This window comes from Macrotis lagotis, chromosome 3, assembly GCF_037893015.1.
Source record: "Macrotis lagotis isolate mMagLag1 chromosome 3, bilby.v1.9.chrom.fasta, whole genome shotgun sequence".
Lineage (NCBI taxonomy): Eukaryota > Metazoa > Chordata > Mammalia > Peramelemorphia > Peramelidae > Macrotis > Macrotis lagotis.
This window is the reverse complement of record NC_133660.1, coordinates 233022515-233048256: the sequence shown is the minus strand read 5'-3', so window position 1 is coordinate 233048256 and position 25742 is coordinate 233022515. Positions and strand designations below refer to the sequence as shown.

The window sequence follows — 25742 nt, the reverse complement described above, 5'->3', positions numbered from 1 at the left end:
TTTCCAGTGAATCTTTCATTTTCTCTAACTCGGCATCCCATTGTTACTAGCCATCCCTGGTAACAAATCTGGCAAAACAAATGAACTCATTAATTGCATTTCTCAATGTATACCCCTTTCTACATTTCTATCTAGCCCATCAATCATTAGTCGAAGAAAGAACTGGTTGCAGTCCTGGTCAGGATTCTAGTGTGCTCAAGTTGTTTTTCTTTATTTTATTGTGATCAGTGTATTAAACTGTTCTGCTGTCTCTGCTCATTTCACTCTGTATCAGTTCATACAAACCACCACATTTCTCTGAATTCTTTATCTTACAACAAAATATTCCATTGTATTCATATATTCCAATTTGTTTGGTCATTTCCCAATTGATTCTATTTCTTTTTTACAACATAAAGTACTACTATAAGTATTTCTGAACATGTGGGTCCTTTCCCCCAATATCTGACCTCTTTGAAACATAGGGCTAGTAATGCTATGAATGGCCAAAGGGTATGAAGTTTTGGGATATGATGTCAAATTACTTTCCAGAGCAGATGAAACCATCCATAGCATCATCAACAATAGTGCATCAATGAGCATCAATTTCCTCCAATATTCACAAGGCTTGAGTTGCAATGAAACCAAAAAAGAAAAAAAATGTGTATGCATGTATGTATGTATCTCTACCTGAGGATTAGGTGCAACAAACAACAAAGATTAAAAGGAATCAGAAACATCAAAAAATAAGTGGCAAAGATTTCAAGAAACAGCTAGGGTCAAATTCACCAGAAAACTCCACAAGGAATCTAAGTTGGAAGACACATCCTATTTGAATATCATTCCTCCATTAACTCAAGCATCACTCTTTTTTGCAAATGTTTTGGAGCTTTTTTTTAATTAAGAAAAGCAAAACAGAAACAATACTCATTCATTTTTAATTGATAATTTTATGGAAAAGTTTTCAAAAACATCAAAATATAACCTATATAGAGTAATATAGCCTTCTTCAAAACAGTGAAAACAAGGGGTATAAAAGTGTGAAAACTGAGAATGGTGAGTGAAAACTTTGAAGTAAAAAAACTCCACCGCTCCCATTAACTTCTGGGACTGATTGAACAACCAGGGTTGTCCTCTTCCCTTGGTTGCTAAGAGAGCTTATGTTACAGCTCTTCATCCCAATCAAATCCTATCTCATGATAGGATCTGAAATTCATTTACAGTTAAGTTCTGATAAGCATTACCCTTCTGAGGAATATTTTATTAATCCACAGGTAAAAAGATTAATGTCTAACAGGAGAATTTTCAGCACCAGTCTGAAATGTGCAATCTGTGTGTGTGTGTGTGTGTGTGTGTGTGTGTGTGTGTGTGTATGTATGTATGTATTTGGTTAGGAGTCACATGGCTTATTTTCTCTGATCGCTGGGATTACTTCAGTCATTTGTTCTGCCTATATTAAGGTCCACATCAAAGCCATGAAGAAAAGTACAAAAGTAATCTACCAGTTGTGGCTGTAGTTGCTAGCAAGTATAATTTTCTACATAAATGTTCTTGTGAAAAGTAGAGATCCAGAATCTGTGAAAAAGCATGTATAAAATCTCATTTCATCACTAAAGAAACTACTTATGCCTAGCTAACTTAAGCACTTTTAAAATTTTCTGGGTGGGAAAACTGCCTTGAAAGACAAAATATGATCTAAATGAGCATTTTTAGGCTACAGTATCATGACATGAATAGGGAAAATACTACCAAAGTCTGCTGGACCTGGCTTTGGAGTCTATAATGAAGAAAAATCAAACCTATCTGTTGGTCCTCCATTAAATAAAGTTTGTGGAAATGACAGAAGTCAAAGGTAGAAGAATTCTGACATTTCAACCCAATGCAAATGGTCACAGTGGACAAGTAACACTGGAAACATTGCTAAAACCAATTATTTTTTGAATTGCCACTGAAATGAGTTGCAAAAGGGAATGTCCAAATAAAGCCCTGCTCCCACAGACATGCCTGCATTCCTACCTTCCCATGCAAAATCCTGTTGCATGTTGCCTGTTAACCAAACCGGTCTACCATGAAACTCTATTGGGTCTTACCTCTTCTCAGTACTTAAAGACGCTGATGACTGGCATAATTACCATAAACCAATCTATTTTTAAATGTCTAAAGGTCAAATAATATTTGCATATGAAATTCTGGCACAAAATTCAGCGTCAGCTAAGATTCCCTGTTGACACCCTAGGCACTAGTATATTTTATTTCCTTTTAAGTTGACAAACCAACATGGTCAAAAGGAGGTTTATTCTTGTGACTACAATACACAAAAGGGAGGGAGAGGGCAGTCACAGTCCAGCAGGGTTCCTCTCCTCCACAAGTCATCTCCCTCCATTGTCCCTTCTAAGGTCCATCAGGACAGCAAGATTTCCTGGAGGCTGGAGTCCAGAGCCCAGAACATTCTTTGACCAAGGAAGGGCTGTTTGGTTCTCTTTTTAGTCCTGTGCCTTCAAATTTGGAAAATCCTTCTCAAGATCACCCACCAGAGTCTTGTCGGCTTCAGACAAGATGCTGAGGAATTCTTTTATCTACAATCAAAGAAAACACTACATTACACAGGTTTGACCTAGGTATGCAGTAAGATCTTACACAGGAGCCATCCCAGGCTTCACCTTCTGTGGCTCTTCCTTAATATCAGTGACTCTTGATTTTTCCTTTCTAGGACATCATCTGCTAAGTGGACTTTCCTCTTCCACTTACTCCCAAGACTAAAATCCTCTACTCTGCTTCCAACCCCAATATCTAAAATCCACATTCTGTATTACCACCACCCTCTTTGTATCGATGACCCTTAAAATTGTTGAAGAAAATCCTTCTGGATGCCACTGTATAAGAATCTTGCTTCATATATAGAATGAGCAGAGGATGGGGAATTCTAGGCAGTAACAATATCAGCTAGGAATAGAAATGTAAATCAGTAGAGGTTCAATGTCACAAGACTTAGCATGTAGTGGAGGGAGTAAAGGAATAAACAGAAGTGCCTGTATGCTGGCACTAGGGTCTGAATATCATCTAACCCTCTCCCAAGGCCTTCAGATTACCCTCAAAAAGATCCCTCACCTCTGACCCCTTCTGACTAGTCCCACTGCTCCCTCTTTAACAGCGGGCACCATCACTACCATCTCAGATATTCTATTCATCTGAGAAGTCTCCCTGCCTCTCCTCTCTCTCTCATTTCCAATCTTGCTTCTATATTGCTACTAAAGCAATCATTTTTATATATTATTCAGATCAGGACAGTCTTCTGCTTATCTTAGCTGTGGTTTCTTACTTCCTTCCAAGAAAAGTTCACAGTCCTCTTATTTGGTATTCAAGGCCATATTTCATAAAACTCCTCCATCAAGAGTAGGCTCACCCCATTCCCCAAACAACAGCCTGTTTGTCTGGGTCTCTTTGCCTCTGCTCAGCTTGGACCCTATATCTGAAATATCTTCCTTCCCTCACATTGTCAAATTCCTACCCTTCTATGAACAGCCAACCCAAGTGCTGCCTACTTCAGGACATTTTCCCTGATGTCCCCACCCTACCCAGAGACTTCATGTGTTATTTTGTTTTAGAAACAAATCTCTAATAATTTATCACAGAATACTGTATATTATTTATCTTTGACTATTATTTCCCATTAAATAGCACATTTCTCAAAAGCAAGAATTGTCTTTTCTAATCTTTCTATTTTCTCCCAGTGCCTAACAATTCTCTTTTCACTGTAAATTTTTCATTCATTCTTCTTCTGAAAAGAAGAATTGAAATCTAAACTGCAGACAGGAAACTGGCATCTCTGAAGATAGGCCTGTGTCTAATAGCACACTTCAGTTGTGCCCAAAGCTAAGATCTCCAGGAAGCTAGATAGCAGACTTGGAGTCAAATAGACTCATCTTCCTGAGTTCAAAGTCTGCCAACTACATCAGCTGAGGAAGGACATGGCAAACTCCTCCAGTATCTTTGCCAAGAAAACCCCAAATTGCACCATGAAGAATCAGACACAACTAATCAACTACATGATGACAAGACCTACAAATCCACATGTCACTGCAACATTGTACTCCATGGGAGTTCAAGGGCTCCTCACACACTCACCACAGAGTGGTACAGGGGAAGTAGGTATTTAAATGCACAGGAACACTTCTGCTTGTTTAGATGGTCCTCCTTTAGAGCCTGAACAATATTTTCCTGAAAAAAAAAGGGAAAATAAAGCTACAAAATCAGCAGAGGAAGACATCCAAAACTTAATCTGGTGGTCCTTGTTATGGTTCTCCTTTCTTCTCACCTCAAGTGTTCTTCTAAGAGATCTGGGATGAGGTCTGGATGGTATTGCTAAAACTGCTGTAATTTTCCACATCTCTTGGTAAATATTCAACGTACCCTGATGTCCTAGGTAAAAGTGAATGATCTGGGGGCAAAGATGGAAGTTTCAACTCTTCCTTTCCTTGAAAGTCGTAACTTTGTAAGAGATAAGAGGATTCATTTAGATAGATAGAACAACAGGATATTGATCTGGGCTACTGTTTGCAACACCAGAAGAATGGGCTTCTGGTAAAGAACAATAATCAGCAAGAAACTCAGTAACCTGATAGAGCTTTAAAGTTAAATCTAAGGATAAGGAAGATATCCAAGTAAAACTAAAAAACCAGACATTGTGGAAGACCACATGAATGGAACAGAAATAGGAAAATAATGGAGCAGATGCCCAATAATTTTTAAGAAAAAAATAAGGAGAGATTAGAAAAATGCTAAGTCTCAGATGTATAGCCCAAGTAATAAACAAAATGAACCTGAAATATTAGAGCAAGGAAATAAATCAGATGCTATAGATGCCATTTGGTGGGAAGAGATTCAAGCTTGAGGTGAGGGGCACATATCCAAAAAGTTTGCATGAAAACATAAACTGAAGAATATTTATATAGTGGGGAACATCTTGTAAAAACATGCTATAGATCCTGATCAGACAGGTTCTAGATCACGCTTCCCTAATAGAAAAGACAAATTTGACAGACTGGAAAGATACTGCAAAGAAAGAGATGTCAGTTATTCGGACATCTAGAATAAGGTAAGCTCAAGTCTGACAAATGAAGAAAAATGGATGCGTACAGTAGAATTAGCAGTAATTCTGGGAGAATTACTGCTGTGGTTCCCACCCTCTTAGGACCCACAGTAGGAAGCTCTATGCAGTTACATCTCCTGGAGAGAAAGAGTGTGATGTGAAAGAGGGCTGGGCTTCAGAGCAGGGCAAAAGTCTTGCCCAGTTGAATCTGGGCGACTAATTATGTGCCCATAGGCAAGTCCTCTCTGAGTCTCAACTTTCTCGTTTACAAAATGGAAAGAAGACTGGAATAGCCCAACTCGTTGGGGAGCTGAGAAGAAAGCATTATTACTAGTATTACCTTAGGCTTTTGAAAAAAAAAAAAGAACAAAATCAAACTATCAATCAATTAGAGAAAAGCATATCCAAAAGAAGGTGACCAGGATCCTAAGAGTTTGGAAATCATGTTTATTGACAAGGTACTGAAAAAGACAGAAGAATAGATATCTTCAAATATTTGAAGAGTTTTCACTTGGAAGAGGGATTTGACTTAGTCTATGTAGTTTCAAGGGGCAGAACAAGAATCAAAGGAGGCAGGATTAAGCACAATATTGATAACCATCTAACAATACTTTAGTTGTTCATGTTTACTATGGTTACCTTGTTAGTTGGGAGAAACTCAAACTCACTGAAATTTCTATCACAGAGGGGACAGAGTAGCAAATCAATAAGATTCTATGGTAAATAAATCTAAACCTATAACTGGAAATCTTTTTTTTTTTTTGGAGGGGGGCAGCTGACCTGTGATTTGTGAAAGCCTGTGACTACTGAAAGAAGGGAATCCCAGGTGTGAAAGCTCCCTCTATAAATCAAAGTCAGAACTCCTCTGCAACTGCCTGTTATAGAGAGCTGCCTGTGGTCATATGACTAATCAGTGTCAGTGGTAGGTAGGGCTTGAATTCGTGCTGGCCCTCCACCACTGCTTCTCATTGGAACAGAAAATCATTCTTTTCAGATAAAGACATTCTTTCAAACAAGCAGAGTTTCAGCCACCTTACGCCTCAAGCATGTGCACCAAGCTACCCCGATTCACTGGCCTGAGGCATCATCACCTGAGCAGTCACACCACTCCCTGAAGGGTTCCCCTCTTGCTCCTCCTCTCCCCCTCCTCAAATGTCCTCCCAGGAGCCAGGGCTGGTCCTTCCTGACCCAACAAGCAACACAAAAGGGTCTTTCAATACCTTTGTCAGTTTCTGAATAATGTTAGCCAGCAGTTCGCATGAAACATCCCTCAGGACTTCCAGGTGGAAATCCTCCTCAGTTAGATCAGACTTTTCCGTTTCTTCTGTATTAGAATCTGCTAAGTTCACCAACTTCTTCTGACAGTCCTCCATGTTGTGCAAGACCCGAATCAAAACATCAATTAGAGGCAGATCTATTATACAACCAATAAATGAAGAGATACAAAGTCAGAAACATATTTCTAAGAGATTTGAGCAAATCAAGAATATCTACTATATTCTATAAATGGCAAACTGTCTGCTCTACATTAAAACTATAAGGCATGATAACTGAAAAGTAAGAGTTTGCATTCAAAATACAAGTCGCCTTTATGAACTCCACATCCCAGTCAATGGATAGCCCTGTTCTGGTCCTTCCCTGTCCAATCTCTCTGTATTACTTCAAACTGCTCTTGCTAGTGGGTGCCTAACATTTTTATACGTCCACAAATATGTAGGATGTCACTGATGTGGGATATCCCTCCCAAAGGCAATAAATACAACCTATACAAGTCATCTCATCCTCTGGGCCTTCATCCTGTCTCCTTCTAGAAATCCGTTACAAGAGTCTAATCAATATGTAGGAGCCCTATGCTCTAAATCTCTTGACAATGATTGGCCACTTCATGAGTATATGAACTGCTCATCAATGACTCTTCTCTTTCATTCCAGGATGGGTCCATCTCCCTCCCATCCTCTATCTCTCTGATAATATCTTTTTTACTATTTCATCTGCACAATTCTTCACTGATGATACATCTTCTTCCCTCTACTTCAGGCACCCTGAGAATGAAGTATCTGTACATAAATGTTTGTAGGTTGTCTCCCCTATTAGAATGTGAGTCTCTTCAAAGACGAGACCATATTTTGACATTTTTCCTGCACTTAGAACAGATAATACTGATAATACTAGATGACTAACTGATTGGTCACACAACTGATTTCAGCTTTACCCATAATTATTCTATTCTATAATCTAGAACTCTAAAATTACAGTCAAGTCACAAGCTTTTGAACTATCCAATCCCTCCATCTGCCTCTCTCTTCTTAAACCTATTCTTCATCTTAATCATGTCCTTGCATTACCTGCTTCTCTCAGTTCATTCCCATGGCTCTGGCTTCACTTTCCTTCTTTCCCAGCCTTGACTTCTTGGTTGACCAATTCAACCATACACTATCCTATTCCCTTAGATTCCTTTCCCCCCTTGTCTTCTTGTCTGTCACAGCTTATCAAAGCTTAATCTTCTCAGATACACACACCATCTACCTTCTCCATGCCTATTCACATGCTGCTGAACACTACTGGAAAGAATCATACAACTGTCAAATGGATTCATTACCAAGTTATTATCTCATCTTTAGGGGACCCTCACTACTGTCTGATAACCCTTTTCTCCCTCTTCTACTGATTCTCTATCCAACTCTTCATGAGGCTATTCCCAAATCCCTCACTTCTCTCAGTCTCCAACTATACTGACAAAAAAGGTCATTCACTGAGAACATTCTTTTCCCTTCTTTCTATGAATCAAAAACTCTCTTCATCAAGACCTATTCTCTCCTTCTTTACCACAGTAGCTGTAAAACAACTGACCCTTCTGGGCTAGGCCGAACTGCCCTCCACTTGTGCTCTTGATCCTCCTCATTCCAACAACCTTACTGACTGTCATCAATCTCTCTTCTTCACAGGCTCCCTCCACTGCTTCTACATGCATGACCAGTCTCTTACATTCTTAAAAATTATCCTGTTCCTATCATCTTTTCCAGCTCCTTTCACTGGTAAGTTCTTATTAATGGTCATGTGCTTGCACCACTTCTAATCCTCTCCTCCTACTCCTCAATCTGGCTGCTGATCCCAGCACTGAACAGATTCTATCCTCCCCAAGGTCACTATCAATTTCTTACCTGCTAAATCTAATGATCTTTTCTCAGGCCTTATTATACCTTACCTGTGTGAAGTTCTTAACACTAATAACTTTCCCCTATTCCCTTTCTACTTTCAAACTTCCCTACTTCTGTCAGAGGCTTGATCATTTTTCCTGAGTCTCAGGTTCAAAGTCTTAGTATTATCTTCATCATTTCACTTATCCTGAACCCACATCACTAACCAGTTGCCCAAACTTGATGTTTCTACTTCTATAATATCTCTGGTATATCACTCCTTCAGATGCCACCATAGTTCAGGCTCTGGTCACCTCTCCCTGCAGTAGCCTCTAGTTGGTCTCCCTGCTTCAAGTCTCATTCCTCTCTCTTTTTGGTCCATCCTATCAGGTATCAGAGTAATTTTCTTTAACCATAAATTCAATTGTGTTCAACCTGAATTCAATCCTGCCTTGAACAGTTCCTATCCAAGAAAATCAATGAAAGTCTCTCAGTCTGAGTTCCTTCATCTATTAAAATGGGGAGCACAAGTCTTAAAGCACAAGATTGTCAGTCAAAGCATTATGAAATACCTCTTATGTCCAAGCATTGCACTAAGCTTTGCAAATGTAAAGAAAGGCAAAAAAAAAATCCCAACTTTCAAGTAGCTCATGGTCCAATGGGAGGTATAACATGCTAACAGCTATGTACGAAAAGAAAAAGAATGAAATGGAAATAATCTAAGAGGGAAGGCAAAAAAATATTACAGAAGACCAAAAAAGGTTTCTTGTAAATAGTAGGATTTCAGCTGGAACTTGAAGAAAGAAGAGAAGAGTGAGAGTATTCTGTAGATGAGGGGTAGCCAGGAAAAATGAATGAAATTAAGAGATGGACAGTCTTGAGAAAAGAACAGCAAGGAGGTAAGTGCCACAGGAATACAGAGTGTCAGGAAGTGAGGTGTAAAAAGACTGACAAGGTAGGAGGGGTCCAGATAATAAAGAGCTTTAAATTCCAGACTGATCCTACAGGAGCAACTAGAGTTTACTGAATGGGTAGATGGGGATTCATTTGGAAATTGACTTCTACATTAGCAGGATAACCACCAAACAGGATTTTCCATATAACAGAATATTTGGTAGCAAGATCAGTTAAAAACATTGTTAATGTAGACTACTTCTAGTTTTGTTATACAGAACTAAAAAATTATAATATTATCTGCTGAAATTAAATTTTCTCCATGTTTTGTGCAAATTTCTGTTAAAGTAGATGTAATCTTGTCTTTATCATTTCTACTAAGGTTCTTCCCAGCTTGATTAGCTCTGTAGGTCACACTTGAAATGTGTATAGGAAAACTATTTTGAAAATTAACAGTGTTAAAAAGAGGATTATCATTTTTCACAATTGGGAGAAATGATACTTGCTTTTTTCCATCTTTATATACTCCTGTTCAGCCTGTGATGCATACACAGCAGATAATACAGAGAAGATAGAAGCCAGTACTGTTTTTTGTTCCTGAAGTATGATTGGTGGATCATCAGGTTGACAAAAATCATGGCAGGCCAGATCAGAAAGAAAATTCCAAGTATTTCTTCCAGTATCAGGAGGCTGAACTTGATAAAGAAAACACTGATTCAAAAAGGGAAAATAATTACATGACTAAAATGAGTTATGGTCATTCTCATACTTCTACTCAGAATCGCTTACCAATTGCTTGGATTCCATCATCCACGGTAGTAAGTAGTTGTAAGATATGCATATAAACTTCCAGTCCTACTGGGTTATCAAAACTGCATGCAAACAACAAAAATACTGACTCAATGACTTCCAGGTCCAAGGAAAGAAACCAATAGAAAGAACCAAGGAAACTAAACATTTTCAAGCCCAGATTCAAACCCTCCTGCAGGAAACCCCACAAAGAGGCTTCAGGTGTTTTGTTCTGCTCCACCCCACAGAATTTCACCCCACCAACCCCCTCTAAAGGACTGATTTCAAGGAGCTGCCATCAAAGTAGCAGTGATGGTGTTTGTTTCTTCTTGGGTGTTCTAAGAATTGCCTTCTTTCTATGTCTAGATTCCAACGAAGTCCTTCTCCTCTTAGATCTCCATCCACTAAGGTAAGAGAGACTTACAAAGGCAACCTTCCAACAACTCAACCAACCTTTATGATATATATATATATATATATATATGTATGTATATATATATATATATACATACATACATACATATACACACACACACACACACACACACACACTTTGTGAGGTGCTAGAAACAGAAATGTGGAAAATGACCCAGTCCCTGTCCTCAAGAAGTTTACATTCAAGAAAGATACATCACAAAATATGATGGAAGGAGGTAAGTAAGGTCAAGAGAAGATGTCAAGAAAACTGAAGAAGGGATTATTTTGATCATTATGACTATTAGTTGGGTAGAACAGGGAGATTTCACCTTAGAGGCAGCATGTCAGCTAAGTCTTAACGGATGATAATTTCAACAGGAAGAGAGGAATAGAGAATATTTGCTAGGCACAGGGGAAGATTTCTGAAACAGAATGACATTGGACAGTTAATGGTCCCCATAGCTTGAATGAATGAAGAGAAAGATGTTCATCAGGCCAGAAGGAATTAAGAAATGTGTAGTTTGTCCAAGGGTATCAAAGAATGACAAAGGTTTTTAGCAGAAGAATGGCATGATGATAAGTTTTATGCATCAGGAAGATTATTTTGGTTGCTATGTAGAGAGAAGATTAGAAACAGAAAAAACTGAAGGAAGATCAGTAAGAAGGTAACCATAATGTTTGTATTTAGATAAGCAGAGGAGATGCAAGTGAGCTTTATTGTAAAAGTATTATCAATATTAATAGGTAAAGTGGTGGGGGGAGAGTGAAAGGGAAGATTCAAAGATGAAGTGAAGTCTAAGTTTTGAAGTCTAGATGACTTAGAAAACAGTGATTAAATCAATAAGGTCTCATCCAAGAGAGAAAAGGTCAGATCCCTCCCCAATAGGTGAGGATGGGCAATGGTGGAAGCAGCATACTATGTCACAATGCTATAATCCTGCCCTGTGAGAGGTGGGGGCAGAGCCCATGCCACCTTAAGTGGACACAAGAACATACAGAGATTCTTCTGTGGGCCCCTTACAGACTCTCTGTTCATGCACCAAAGTCTCCCAAAACCCCTCAGGTAAATGACATTCCCAGGGAAAACCACAACACTACTCTGAATAATCCTACCGGATTTGTTTAGCAGCTTCAAGGACACAGGAAACAATCTTCAGTGGTGGTTGCTCTTCAGAATTTCCAGGTAACTGGTCTAGGACCTGAGCAGTGCCATTTTTAATCCATTCCACCATTAACTTCTCATCTAAGTCAAACAGTTTATCAACCACTTCACCCACTTTCACCAACAAGTCAACTGCAGAGAAGAAAACAACCATGGAACTGAAGAGAAAATCTTGAAATTAACCAAGTTAATGAAAATTCTTAAAGAAAATCACCTAAAATCCTACACTGGCACCAGTGTCCTGGGGGGAATGTTTTTTCTCCCATATTTATTTCTTTTTTAAGGAGGAGGCTTAATAAATTACCTTTAAGGCACCTTTATAGGCAAAAGGAGTAGGGACGAGAGAGCTAATTCCAGAGCTAGGGAGTTCTCAATTCAAATCCTGCCTCTGACACCCACTGGCTGTATAATCCTGGCCAAATTACATAATCTCAATACTCTAGGCCAGAAGTTCAACAAGAAGTCCACTTCCAAGTGCTAGGAACCAGATTAAAATGTAATAGGAAAATATTTAACAAAATAAATAAAAGATATGCAAACATGCTGTTTTCTAAGTCTATCTGCAGCCTGTTGGGATCCCTATGTATGGTTTAGTGTCCCATCCACCCCATTTCTGTTTGACTTCAACAACACTGTTCTGGTCCAACTCTATAAATTGCAGAGAAGATCCCACACCACCTACTGGTCCAGTGAGGTTAGTCATCTGCAATACTGTACTAATGAAATCATAAGTCTAATACTTACTCCTACTTTGAGCTAAATGATTTTTTAAACTCTTTTTTGTGATCATGATATTTTTCTCTGAATTTCAGGAATAATTCTTTAACTATTAAAAATTCCCTAAAAATTTGATTCTCCAAATGACTTTGTTACCTACCATTTGTTGAGCTTGACATGATGAAACAAATGCTATCATAGACAGCTGGATTTTCCTGTATCCTTTCAATCCAAACATTGGCAACTTGTGGCTGGGAAAGGCATGTTAACAATAACCTACATGATAAACATGAGCACAAAATCTAATTAAAATAGGGTGAATGCAATTAAAAATTAATTAACCTCTACATTATCTTCTGGGTGAAATAACTGGACTAAATACAAAGAAAATGGCATACCTGCTTATTTCCAGCAAAGTAGGAGGATCCAAATCATACAAGCAGTTCAACAATGTCTGTCTACAAGACAAAAAAATCAATTCACACATTCCTCCATATATTAGTCTTATTAAAATATGATTCAAGTAAAATACTTCATTTTGATTAATTTCCCAATCCCCCTGAATACTAATCTTCCACTACTGATACTTCCAATTTATTTGTATATGTCTTCTTTGTAAAAAACTAGTTTGCATGTTGTTTCAATCAAATGTAAGCTCCTCTAGAACAAGGCTATTTTTGACATTTCTTTGTACCCCCCCCCAACAATAAGTGGTTTACATGGCTTTCAGCAGGCACTTAATAAATACTTGAAGACCAAACGATTGACATTTTCTGTTGAACAAAAATAGGTTACTCAGAAAAAGGTCTTTTTCTGAAATTGTAAACCTATCACTATTTTATATTCTGAGAATTTGGAACAAGAGGATAATCATCAGGGGCTATACCAGAGAACTAGAGAAAAATGGGAAGTTTTTGAAAACTTCATATTAACTACATAACAGACTAAGTTTTCCCATCCTAGGATACAAACTTGCTTGACTAGGAGTCCAAAGCCCTTGGTACATGTACAAGTGTTATTGAGGATTGGGAGGGGGGAAATGTGGAGCAAGATAGCAGAGAGAAACCAAGATCTTCCTCAAACTAAACCTCAGAACTAAACCCTCAGAAACAACATGAACCAAACTTGGATTCTAGAGCAAGAAAACCTACAAAAGAACGGGGTGGGGGGGCATTTTCCAGCAAGGTCTGTCTTGGGTGGAGGCTGGAGTGTGTCCATGTCAGGGACCAGATAGGGACCAGTCAGAGGGTCTCAGTTACAGGACAGATCTGCAGTGGAGACCCCTGGAATCTGGAAAGCCCTTGGAGAGCAGGCCAGCAGAGAGGGTTTCAATACAGTTACCTGAAACCCCTCATTCAGGCTGTGCAACTAGACAGGACAGCCAAGCCCAGTGAGCAGACCTCTAGGGTTCTCAACATGGAAGGTCTGTAAGCTGGATCATCCCCCATCACAAGAAAATTGGGATAATGCCCAGAAACAAACCTCAGAATCAGTAAGAAAAGTCAGAGAAAGGGGCAGCTAGGTGGTGCAGTGGATAGAGCACCGGTCCTGGAGTCAGGAATACTTGAGTTCAAATCCAGCCTCAGACATTTAATAATTACCTAGCTGAGTGGCCTTGGGCAAGCCATTTAACTCAACCCCACTGCCTTGCAAAAACTTAAAAAAAGGTCAGAGAAAGTCTGGGACTATAGAAAGTTGCCTTAGAGAGAAAGGGAAAACACCATCTCAGAAGAGGGCAGAAAAAGCACTACATGTGAAGCTGCAGAGGAGAATATGAATTGGTCTCTAATCCAAAAAGACTTCTTGGAAGAGCTCAAAAAGGATTTTAAAAATCAAGTGGGGGGGCGGAGCCAAGATGGCGATAAAAACTCATAAACTAAGGACTCTAACTAAATTTTCGAGAGGCAGAACCCACAAAGGGACCTAGTGAGGCAGTTCTCCTACTCAAGGTAAACTGGAAAAGAGCAGAAAGGCTCTGCTCCCCCGGATCGGAGGGGTGGGCCACCAGAGCCAAAGAACCTCAGCCTCCCGGAGGCAGCCCCAGGGCGCTGGGAGCCTCAGCTCACAGCAGCAGGGGAGTCTCCTGGGCTGCACCCCGGGGAGCACCGGCACAGAGTGGGGGAACATCGGGGGACCTCTGCCAGAGCAAGCACGTGGAGCCCAGCCCTCAGGGCACACAGCCAGCAGCCTGGTCTTTCCGCAGCCTAGACCGGAAACAGAAGTAGGTGGAGCCAGTAAGCAGGAGCCCCCAGGGCATGAGCCCACTGAGCTGAGGGAGGGGAGTGAAGAGAGAGAGAGAGAGAGACTGCTGAGCTCAGTCCTCTGCCCCTGGAACAGGACTCTGGGGCTCTGACCACATTCAGATCATGATCGCAGTCTAGGCCCCCCTATAGAACAGCAGGGCCCCCCCCCACCTCAGCCCCGTGGCAGAGGGGGGCGCTTATGGTCATTCACAGACCAGGAGGGAGGACAGAGCCTCACACACTGAGACGCTTGTGGGAGTGTCCCAAAAGCTCAGGAAGCACCCCAAAAAAACAGGCTTAGGCTGGGAAAATGAACAAAGAAACAAGAGGAAGACCATTGAGAAATATTTTGCAAATGAGCCCAAGAAGGATCAAAATACTCAGTCTGAAGATGAGGAAGCACAAGCTCCTGCATCTAAAGACTCCAAGAAAAACAGAAATTGGGCTCAGGCTATGATAGAGCTCAAAAAAGACTTTGAAAATCAAATGAGGGAGTTAGAAGAAAAACTGGGAAGAGAAAGGAGAGAGATGCAGGAAAAACATGAAAATGAAGTCAGCAGCTTAGTCAAGGAAATCCAAAAAAATGCTGAAGAAAATAGCATGCTAAAAACCAGCTTAGGTCAAATGGATAAAACAGTTCAAAAAGTTATTGAGGAGAAGAATGCTTTAAAAAGCAAAACTGGCCAGATGGAAAAAGAGATAAGAAAACTCTCTGAGGGAATAAATCCTTCAGACAAAGAATAGAATTCAGGGAGATTGATGAATTTACCAGAAATCAGGAATCAATACTTCAAAACCAAAAAAATGAAAAATTAGAAGAAAATGTGAAATATCTCATTGAAAAAACAACTGATATGGAAAATAGATTTAGGAAAGATAATTTGAAAATTATTGGAATACCTGAAAGTCATGATCAGGAAAAGAGCCTTGACATCATTTTCAAAGAATTACTACAGGAAAATTGCCCTGATGTTCTAGAAGCAGAGGGCAAAACAGAAATGGAGAGAATCCACCGATCCCCCAGAGAAAGAGATCCCAAAAAACCAACCCCCAGGAATATTATAGCCAAGTTCCAGAACTCCCAAGTCAAAGAGAAAATATTACAAGCAGCCAGAAGGACACAGTTCAAATATTGTGGAGCTGCAGTCAGGATCACACAGGACTTAGCAGCAGCTACATTGGAAGCTCATAGGGCTTGGAATACAATATACCGGAAGGCAAAAGAGCTTAGCATGCAGCCAAGAATGAACTACCCAGCAAGGCTGAATGTCCTCTTCCAGGGAAAAAGATGGACTTTCAATGAACCAGGGGAATTTCAACGGTTCCTTTTGGAATGGCCAGAGCTGAACAGAAGGTTTGATCTTCAGATACAGGACTCAGGTGAAGCATGGAGATTGGAGGAGAGGGGGGAAATATGAGGGACTTAATGAGGATGAACTGCATGTATAGAAAAATGATACTGATAATATTCATATGAACCATCTCAGTTAATAGAGCAAGTAGAGGGAGCTTTTATAGTTCAAATTCAAAAATTACAACAACCGATTGCTGAAAACTATCCTTCCATGAAGTTGGAAAACTAAATTAATAATTTTTTAAAAAGATACGTGTCATTAGGCTTGTTTTGCTTGGTCTCAAAAGACTACACAAGTCAATTTTGACTCTAAATAAGAAGCTGCCTAACTACCCAAGTTATCCCAAAGTATAAAGATACACCTTAGAAGATTTCCCAATCCTAGTGACCTTCAAGTGGAAGTTGAGTGATTTCTTGTTAGGTTATTATAGATTCCTGTTTAGGTCAGGGTTAGATCAGACCAGCATTGTGGTACAATGGAAAGAATTGGATTTGGAGTTAAAAGGACCTGGATTTGAATCTGGCTCCACCACTTAGCACATGTGGGAATCACTTTACTTCAAAAGTCTTAGATTCCTCATCAGTAAAATGAATAGGCTAAGCTAATAGACTACGAAGGTTCCTTGTTTAGTATACATGACTTAAAATTTCTGAAGACCCTTTTAATCCCTGTGTCTGTATGATTCCCAGAATCCTAAGAATTAACCTGGACCTCAGCCTTCCCTAATTAATTAGCCTTTCCCACACTGATATAGTAGCCCAGATGCTGAGCACTATCTTTCATAGCTGAGTTTTCCAAGGACCACCCAGGCCCCCATTTCAGTAAAAGGAGGTAGGAGGCATCGGTTTTTCAAAAATGTATCAGAACTCCCAAGCAATACCACTACTAGGTCTGTATCCCAAAGAGATTTTTTTAAAAAAGGACTTATATGTACAAAAATATTTAAAGCAACTCTTTCAATGGTAGTAAAAAAAATTGTAAATTTAAGGGATGCTTAGCAATTAGGGAATGGCTAAACAAGTTGTGGTATAACATTGTTATGAAACACTATTGTGCTAGCAGAAATGAGTAGCAGGATGTTTTAAGAAAAACCAGGGTTAGACTTACATAAACTGAGGCAAAGTGAAGTAAGCAGAACCAAGAGAACACTGTATATAGTGACAGTAATACTGAACAATAATCAACTGTGAATTACTTATTCTCAGTAATACAAAGATCCAAGATAATCCCAAAGAGTTTATGATGACAAATGCTATCTACCTCCAGAGAAAGAACTGAGGGTGGCTGAATACAGACTGAAGCATACTATTTTTTACTTCATTTTTTTCATGGATTTTTGGTTGTATTTTTCCTTACAACATAACTAATATGGAAATATATTTTGTATGACTCCACATGTATGATTTATATCAAATTGCTTGCCTTCTTAATGAAGGGGGGAAAGAATTTGGAACCCAAAATCTTTAAAAAGAATGTTAGAAATGTTTTTACATATAATCAACAAAAGTACAAAATATTAAAAAAGAAAAATGCAATACAAATATTGAATTAAGGTTACTATGGAAAAACTGTAATTCATTTTTGCACTTCTTAATCCTGTGCATTAGCTTTCCTTAGAAAAGCTGCACTAGGAGATTTTAGTAAATAAAAATCATATTAGAAACAAAGCTTATGAATACCCAATTAATACTATGTAATAAAACTTACCCAACATTTTTATCATTACTGATGGACACACATATCTCCTGGAAACAGGCCATATTGCCCAAAATTCCCACACAGATTTCCTATAAAACCAAATATATCATTAAAGTGGAATTAGAATAAATAAAAGTTTTTAAAACTGGGCAAACACTCAAATTGTACACAATTAGTATATGATAAAAATAATGACTGATCTTTTTAGCAATCAAAATAGGTATTTTAATTCTTTACCAGCACTACTACTCTTCTCAACTTCACCGTATTGCTGCTATTCTCTGAGTGTTATTATAGTTTATACATATAGATTTCCTTCAAGGCAGAATTGATGGAGAAAGTGTCCCTTAAAATAAGACCAGGTCTCAAAAACTAGGTCCTGTTCTTGTGCCTAGTACAATTTAAAACTATGGAGAAACACAGAAAAACATAGATGACAAGGATTCTAGACTCAAGGAGCTTGCAGAAGAGTTAAGGCAACAAAACCAACTCAATAAATCTGGAAAATTAATGAAAAGTATTAATTAACCAAGTATAAAATGAAGTATAAAAACATTAATGTACCTAATTGAACTAGAAAAAATAAAATTCATCTAAAAGAAAAAAAGGTTAAGAACATCAAGGGAACTGAAGAAAAAAGTTGGAAGGAAAGGGGTCCAGATATGCTTTATCTCATCAAATCATCAAAATATTTTGGTAATGGGTAAGAAATAAAGAAATTATCAGTGGGACAATATATAAGAGGTCTGGAAGGAAATGAGGAGAGCAGTCTAGTATGTGATTAACTCAAAGAATCTACCTATTGGGTGGTCTCATTATTCAATAAAAAATGGTTGAAAAGACTGAAAAGCAGTCTGATAAGAAACTAAATTACTACCAACATCTCACTTCTAATACCAAGACAAGATACAAAAAGGCATATAATTCAGATATAAAAGGCAACATCTTATAAAAAAAATTAGAGGACCTCACACCTCTCAGACTGACCAATATGACCAGAAAGGACAATGATCATTGTTGGAAGGGTTGTGGGAAATCTGGGACACTAATACATTGTTGGTGGAGCTGTAAACACATCCAACCTTTCTGGAGAGTAGTCTGGAACTATGTCCAAAGGGCAACAAAAATGTGCATACCCTTTGATCCAGCAATACCACTACTGGGTCTATACCCTGAAGAGATGATGAAAAAGGGTGAAAATATCACTTTTACAAAAATATTCATAGCAGCCCTGTTTGTGGTGGCAAAGAATTGGAAATCAAGTAAATGTCCTTCATTTGGGCAATGGCCTAGCAAACTGTAGTATATGTATGTCATGGAACACTATTGTTCTATTAGAAACCTGGAGGGATGGGAATTCAGGGAAGCCTGGAGGGATTTGCATGAACTGATGCTGAGTGAGATGAGCAGAACCAGAAAAACACTGTACACCCTAACAGCAACATGGGGATGATGATCAACCTTGTTGGACTTCCTCATTCCATCAGTGCAACCATCAGGGATAATTTTGGGCTGTCTGCAATGGAGAACACCATCTGTATCCAGAGAAAGTACTGTGGAGTTTGAACAAAGACCAAGGACTATTACCTTTAATTTAGGGGGTGAAAAACTGATTATCTTATTGTCTGATCTTGCTATCTCTTTTACTTTATGCTTCTTCCTTAAGGATGTGATTTCTCTCTTATCACATTCAATTTGGATCAATGTATACTATGGAAACAATGTAAAGACTGGCAAATTGCCTTCTGTGGGGGGTGGGGGGAGGGAAGTAAGATTAAGGGGGAAATTGTAAAACTCAAAATAAATAAAATCTTTTAAAAAAATTAGAGGAACAAAGAAGAAATTTCCAATCAGAAAGAAAAAAAGTTTACAACCAAACAAGAGATAGAAAGGTTCTTAGGAGGCAAAAGTAACAATTTTGAAGACACAAAATTAAGAAGTATATACCTAAACAAAATGAATTCAGTTGAAATTAGAAGAGAAGCAGGTAAAAGGGTGTAAAAAAAAATCTTTCCAGCAAGTTTCTCTAGGAAATTGATTCAAATTTATTGAGAATAAGACCCAAGCAAGATTTCATTAACAGTTCAAGGTCAGTTTGGAAAGAAGTCCCTGGGTAGGAAAATTCAGAGATCTGTCTATGGGGCTGTTCTTATTAAATATTCTTACTAGTGGCATAATGGCACAACCAGCATGCTTATTAAATTTGAAAATGGCATAGAAAATAACACTGAATGACAGAGTCAGGATTCAAAAAGATCTAAACAGACAGGGACTATTGGGATAAAAATAAATATCAGTATTTATTAAAGCAAACATTATTAAGTCTTATACTTGCAATCAAAAATTACCTACAAGAATACAATATAAGGGATTCAAGTATAAAGTATGCTTGTCATACAAAATATACAAAGTCTAAAGCACTTCCTGTGAAAAAGATGTAGGGGCTCACAGTAAACTTTAAACTCAATATGAGCCTACAGAGGAAAAGTCAATGCGATTACAGGTTGCATTATGAGAAGCCTTGTGCTCAGAATAAAGGAAACAGTCATCCCATGATCTTGGGTTAGATCATGACTGGACTACTGTGCTTAGTTCTAGTTATTACAACTGAGAAAGAACATTAAGGGGCAGCTAGGTGGCGCAGTGGATACAGCACTGGACCTGGAGTCAGGAGTACCCGAGTTCAAATCCAGCCTCAAACACTTAATAATTATCCAGCTCTGTGGCCTTGGGCAAGCCACTTAACCCCATTGCCTTGAAAAAAAATACAACGGTTTGAGAACTCTACAACAAAGAATGAACAAGAAATTAAACAAACAAAAAAGAACATTAATAAGCTGGATCACAAAAAAAAAAAACAACCAAGATGATAAAAATGCCTGGATCTCATGTCATTTGAAGATCAGATGACTTTTATTAGTTTCGAGAGTAAAGGTTCTCATCAACTATTTGAAGTTGTATGATGCAGAAGAATAATGGAGACTCATTCTGGTTGGTTCCAAGGGACAGAACTAGGAGCAGGAGAAGTAGCAGGGAAGATTTAGGCTCAGAGGAAAAATTTCCTAACAATAAGAAGGAAGTAAAGAATATCAAGAGGGATGGAGATAGTAAAGAGTGCCAAATGCTGTGGAGAGTGGAATTATCTACTATAATTGTTTCTGGGCAAAGGATAAAAGGATAAAAAAAAAATTACAGTTTTAAAGACTCACTTATATTTATATACTTACCATTAGCCGAGGACACTTGGACTTGGCCAAAACTCCCATGAATATATCTGGAGCATTAAATTCGTAGAGAAATAAAGCTACATCCTAAAAAGGCAAAATATTTAATAACTAAGACCTTTCTCTAGAATTTTTAAGATCTCATTTTTACCAACTTATTTTTTAAATATGTAGCTTATAGTTTGGAGGTTATAGATAAAAGACAAAGAGTGAAGTTCAGAATAGTGGTAAGATATCAAAATAATACTTCAAAGTTTTTATAATATTGTTTCCAAGGCATTGAAACTATGATGTAAATAAAACCCATTGTACTGGTGACTTTTTTTCCTCTTTCTGGTACAGAATGTTTCTACCTCTACTATATTTGTGCCATCCAAAGATGGCACATTAAAACATTATTACAATCAGATTTTCACAAAGTTTTAGAAATAAGTTTTAAAAACTCTCAATAAAAGAATATATTTTTTTAAGTTTTTGCAAGGCAATGGGGTTAAGTGGCTTGCCCAAGGCCACACAGTAGGTAATTATTAAGTGTCTGAATCCGGATTTGAACTCAGGTACTCCTGACTCCAGGGCAGGTGCTCTATCAACTGCACCACCTAGCTGCCCCAACAAAAGAATATTCTTACCAATTAATGATACTTGTCCTTCATTCATGAAGAAGCACATGACAACAGGAAGGTGATGCCATGGCAAGGACGTGAATTGGATTTGAATGGGGGGGGGGGGCTGTGCTGAGTTACCAGCCTCATTTTCTCTACCAGAACTATCTGGGTCCAGTGGCCAGATATGAATCAGAATGACTGAAGATGTCCCTGGATGTGAGGCCATCAGGGTTAAGACTTTAATTAAAAATATTACCAGACTACAAATGTTCTCCACGTATTTAAAAAAATATAGTAGTCTTCTCATTTCTACTTTTGGCAAACTATTTCCTAATTTGTCATGAATTCATAGCAATCTTCACATTTGGAAATTCAGAAAGACAGAAAAATAGGATACTTCCTTCTTCTTTTTCCTCTAACCCTTCAAGCACCAGCTCCCAACTCCTAAACCGCTAATACTTAGGTACAAAAATCATGAGAAAAAAACCCAAAAAGGTCATGGGCTATACCTATATGAGAACAAATGGATGAGTTCTCAGCAAATTTCCAACCTGTGAGCTCTGAGGTGAGCTGTGAGCACCTTCAGGAGATGCTGGCATAAACCTAGCCAATACACACTGACAGCAATAGGGATTCTCCTTCACTTTCTGAGAGAAAAGCCCATAATCTGGAATTAGCAGTAGCCAGTCCCAGCACTCTGCACAAGAAGCAGGAATAATTTAACAAGCTGGTCTCCATTGCTGAGAAACAACACATGGGAACATCCATTCACTTAGAGTTTTCATCCTAACATTACCCTACAGGCATACCTCATCCATTGACATATCCCACACTCTGCAAATTTCATTCTCCATTTCTTCATCCAGTTCTGTCAATTCCTCCTCATTTTCCATAGAATTGGCTTTCTCGGGATTAATAAGCTTCAAAAAGTAAGAAAACAGATAGTAATTAACACTCCTCTTTTAATATTTCCCAACATTTATAAGTAATAATGAGGAAAAAGTTAAGAATAATATACAACTGAGATGAGAAGTCTGAAATGGGTATTGGGAGTCATTGGTTAGCAGTTACATAAGGGATGGATGGGGTGGAAGGTGAGACCAGAATATCTAAGGCAGCCTCTGAGCTGAGGAACCAGGATAAAAGAAAGTTCATCTTGGACCATAGCTGGGAAGTGGTTGTGAGGTCTGGTATCATTGAGGACATGGGTGTCCAACATTTTAACTCTTTTGGGTCACATTGTCCAACAAAAACTTGTCAAGGGCTGCATAGAGAATTCAAAATTTATGACTACAATGTAATCCAAATTACTAATGAATATAATGATAAAGTATGATGTTTGTTCTTCCTTTTCAAAGATCACAATATCAGGAGGTGATGCCATGACAAGCACATGAATTGGATTGGAGTGGGGTGGGGGGAGGCTGTGCTAAATCACCAGCCTCACTTTCTCCTCCCAAGTCATCTGGGTCCAGGGGCCACATATGAATAAGGACCACTGGAGATGGCCCTGGATGTGAGGCAATCAGTTAAGTGGCTTAAGAGGTAAAGTCATACAGCTAGTTAAGCCTGAGGCTGGATTCAAACTCTTTTCCTCCTGAATCCAAGGCCAGTGCTCTATCCACTGGCCCACCGAGTCATAATGTCATATGAAGGGGCTTTGAGGGCTGCATATAGCATTTAATATTTATTTATGACTACAATGTAACCCATATTACCAATGAGTATAATAATAAAATGTAATAAATGTTATTTTGAGGGCCGCACGTAGTCTGCAGCCATGAATCAGACACACCCTCTAGGTTCTAGAGAAGGATGCACCCAGGGTCATGTAAAAGGAATAGGGATGTTGGGAAGTGTATCTGGAAAAACCTTTAGACTCGGTATCCTGGTAGTATTAGGTTGAGTCAAAGACCTGTGATGGCAACAGGACTATGGGTGAAGACTGGGTAAGCCCTTTGCTCCCACACCTGCTGCAGCTATTGAAGGAGACTTCCAGGAGAGGAGGATTTGGGAGAAGGGGGAATTCCAGTGATCAGTGAAGGAGTTCTAGGGTTTGGGATATAGAATAAAGTAGCAAGAAGAGGGGTTGGAGGGTGAGAATGGAGCCTGAGTGAAAGGTGGTGTCCAAGGGGTCCTGAGTCTAATGGAGTGGGAGGGTGTCTTATGATAGTTGGAGCAGAGAACAGCAGGGCAGAGGTCTGTTTGAAGAGGATCCTGGTCATGGTGGGGAGACAGAGGTGGTCAGGGCCAAGTCCCCTGAAAGCTTATGACTGGGCAGCACTGTGCTGGAGAAAGCAGGAGGGTTAACTGTGGGACTTGAGATCAAATTGGTCTCAGTTCCATCCTGAAGCGAAGGAAAGGAGTCACTTCAATCTAGGATAGTTGTGATTGGGAGTCGGCTGAAACAAGAGGAACAGAATGTGGGTGAGGTCTGAGTCAAATAGGGGCTGGGGAAGAGGAGAGGCTTCAGAACTGGAGGGGAGGTGATGGGAATGGGGAATGGAGTGTGCCAGCTGGGTTCTCCAAGACTAAGATAGGAAAAAGGAAGGGATGAGAGGGGGAAGAGGAAGGAGGATATGGGAGCTAGAGATAGGCCTGAGGTCCCTAGAGGCCATATAGGGGGCATAGCCAGGCCCTTGGGGGGGGGGGGTGTCTTAATGTTTACCACAATGGAAAGAGAGAAAAGGATTGGGTGATGGGGGAAGAGGAGAGGTGTAAGGAGAGTGTGTTGGGGGTGGGAGAAAGGAACTATGATGTAGAAGGTAGTGGTGGAGAGCTAAAGAAATGTGACAGAGAAGGTACTGGGGGCTGAGGAACTAGATGGAGAAGGTAATGGGGGGCTGAGGAACTAGATGGAGAAGGTAATGGGGGGCTGTGGGACTGGATGGAGAAGGTAATGGGGGGCTGAGGGACTGGATAGAGAAGGTAATGGGGGCTGAGGGACTGGATAGAGAAGGTAATGGGGGCTGAGGGACTAGATGGAGAAGGTAATGGGGGGCTGAGGGACTGGATGGAGAAGGTAATGGGGGCTGAGGAACTAGATGGAGAAGGTCATGGGGGGCTGAGGAACTAGATGGAGAAGGTAATGGGGGGCTGAGGGACTGGATGGAGAAGGTCATGGGGGGCTGAGGGACTGGATAGAGAAGGTAATGGGGGCTGAGGGACTGGATAGAGAAGGTAATGGGGGCTGAGGGACTAGATGGAGAAGGTAATGGGGGGCTGAGGGACTGGATGGAGAAGGTAATGGGGGCTGAGGAACTAGATGGAGAAGGTCATGGGGGGCTGAGGAACTAGATGGAGAAGGTAATGGGGGGCTGAGGGACTGGATGGAGAAGGTAATGGGGGGCTGAGGGACTGGATAGAGAAGGTAATGGGGGGCTGAGGGACTGGATGGAGAAGGTAATGGGGGCTGAGGAACTAGATGGAGAAGGTCATGGGGGGCTGAGGAACTAGATGGAGAAGGTAATGGGGGGCTGAGGGACTGGATGGAGAAGGTAATGGGGGGCTGAGGGACTGGATAGAGAAGGTAATGGGGGCTGAGGGACTGGATAGAGAAGGTAATGGGGGCTGAGGAACTAGATGGAGAAGGTAATGGGGGGCTGAGGGACTGGATGGAGAAGGTAATGGGGGCTGAGGAACTAGATGGAGAAGGTCATGGGGGGCTGAGGAACTAGATGGGGAAGGTAGTGGGGGCTGAGGAACTAGATGGGGAAGGTAATGGGGGGCTGAGGAACTAGATGGAGAAGGTCATGGGGGGCTGAGGAACTAGATGGAGAAGGTAATGGGGGGCTGAGGGACTGGATGGAGAAGGTAATGGGGGCTGAGGAACTAGATGGAGAAGGTCATGGGGGGCTGAGGGAAGAAGGTAATGGGGGGCTGAGGGACTGGATGGAGAAGGTAGTGGGGGCTGAGGAACTAGATGGAGAAGGTCATGGGGGGCTGAGGAACTAGATGGGGAAGGTAGTGGGGGGCTGAGGAACTAGATGGGGAAGGTAATGGGGGGCTGAGGAACTAGATGGAGAAGGTCATGGGGGGCTGAGGGACTGGATGGAGAAGGTAATGGGGGGCTGAGGAACTAGATGGAGAAGGTCATGGGGGGCTGAGGGACTGGATGGAGAAGGTAATGGGGGGCTGAGGGACTGGATGGAGAAGGTAGTGGGGGGCGGGGCAGGCCCGGGGGGGTGGGGAGGGGCGGGGCAGGCCCGGGGGTGGGGGAGGGGAGGGGTGGGGCGGGGCGGGGCCGGCGGGCGCGGCCGCACCTGGATGAGGCCGCCCAGGACGCCGAAGAGCCAGTGCCTGCTGTAGACGGTGGTCCCGATGCAGTCTCCCCCCGCCGCCTCGGCCTCGGCCTCCAGCCCCCTCCAGGGAGGCGAAGGGTTCCGGTCCATGGCGAGCGCTGGGGAGCCGGCGAGGAGGAGCGCGAGGCGCAG

General features: G+C 40.4%; 1 protein-coding gene across 1 annotated transcript; it reads right to left on the bottom strand.

Annotated features, from left to right (window-relative positions):
- Positions 1 to 2255: 2255 nt before the first annotated feature.
- Positions 2256 to 25742, bottom strand: SAAL1 (serum amyloid A like 1). The gene is made up of 12 exons (XM_074230164.1): positions 25572 to 25742; positions 22119 to 22229; positions 20708 to 20791; positions 17490 to 17569; positions 12583 to 12642; positions 12345 to 12460; positions 11419 to 11599; positions 9889 to 9971; positions 9606 to 9794; positions 6289 to 6482; positions 4105 to 4197; positions 2256 to 2555 (listed from the first exon to the last, which is right to left on the bottom strand). Exons 1-12 carry the CDS (start codon positions 25698 to 25700, stop codon positions 2463 to 2465), a joined length of 1413 nt encoding a protein of 470 aa, XP_074086265.1. The 5' UTR covers positions 25701 to 25742; the 3' UTR covers positions 2256 to 2462.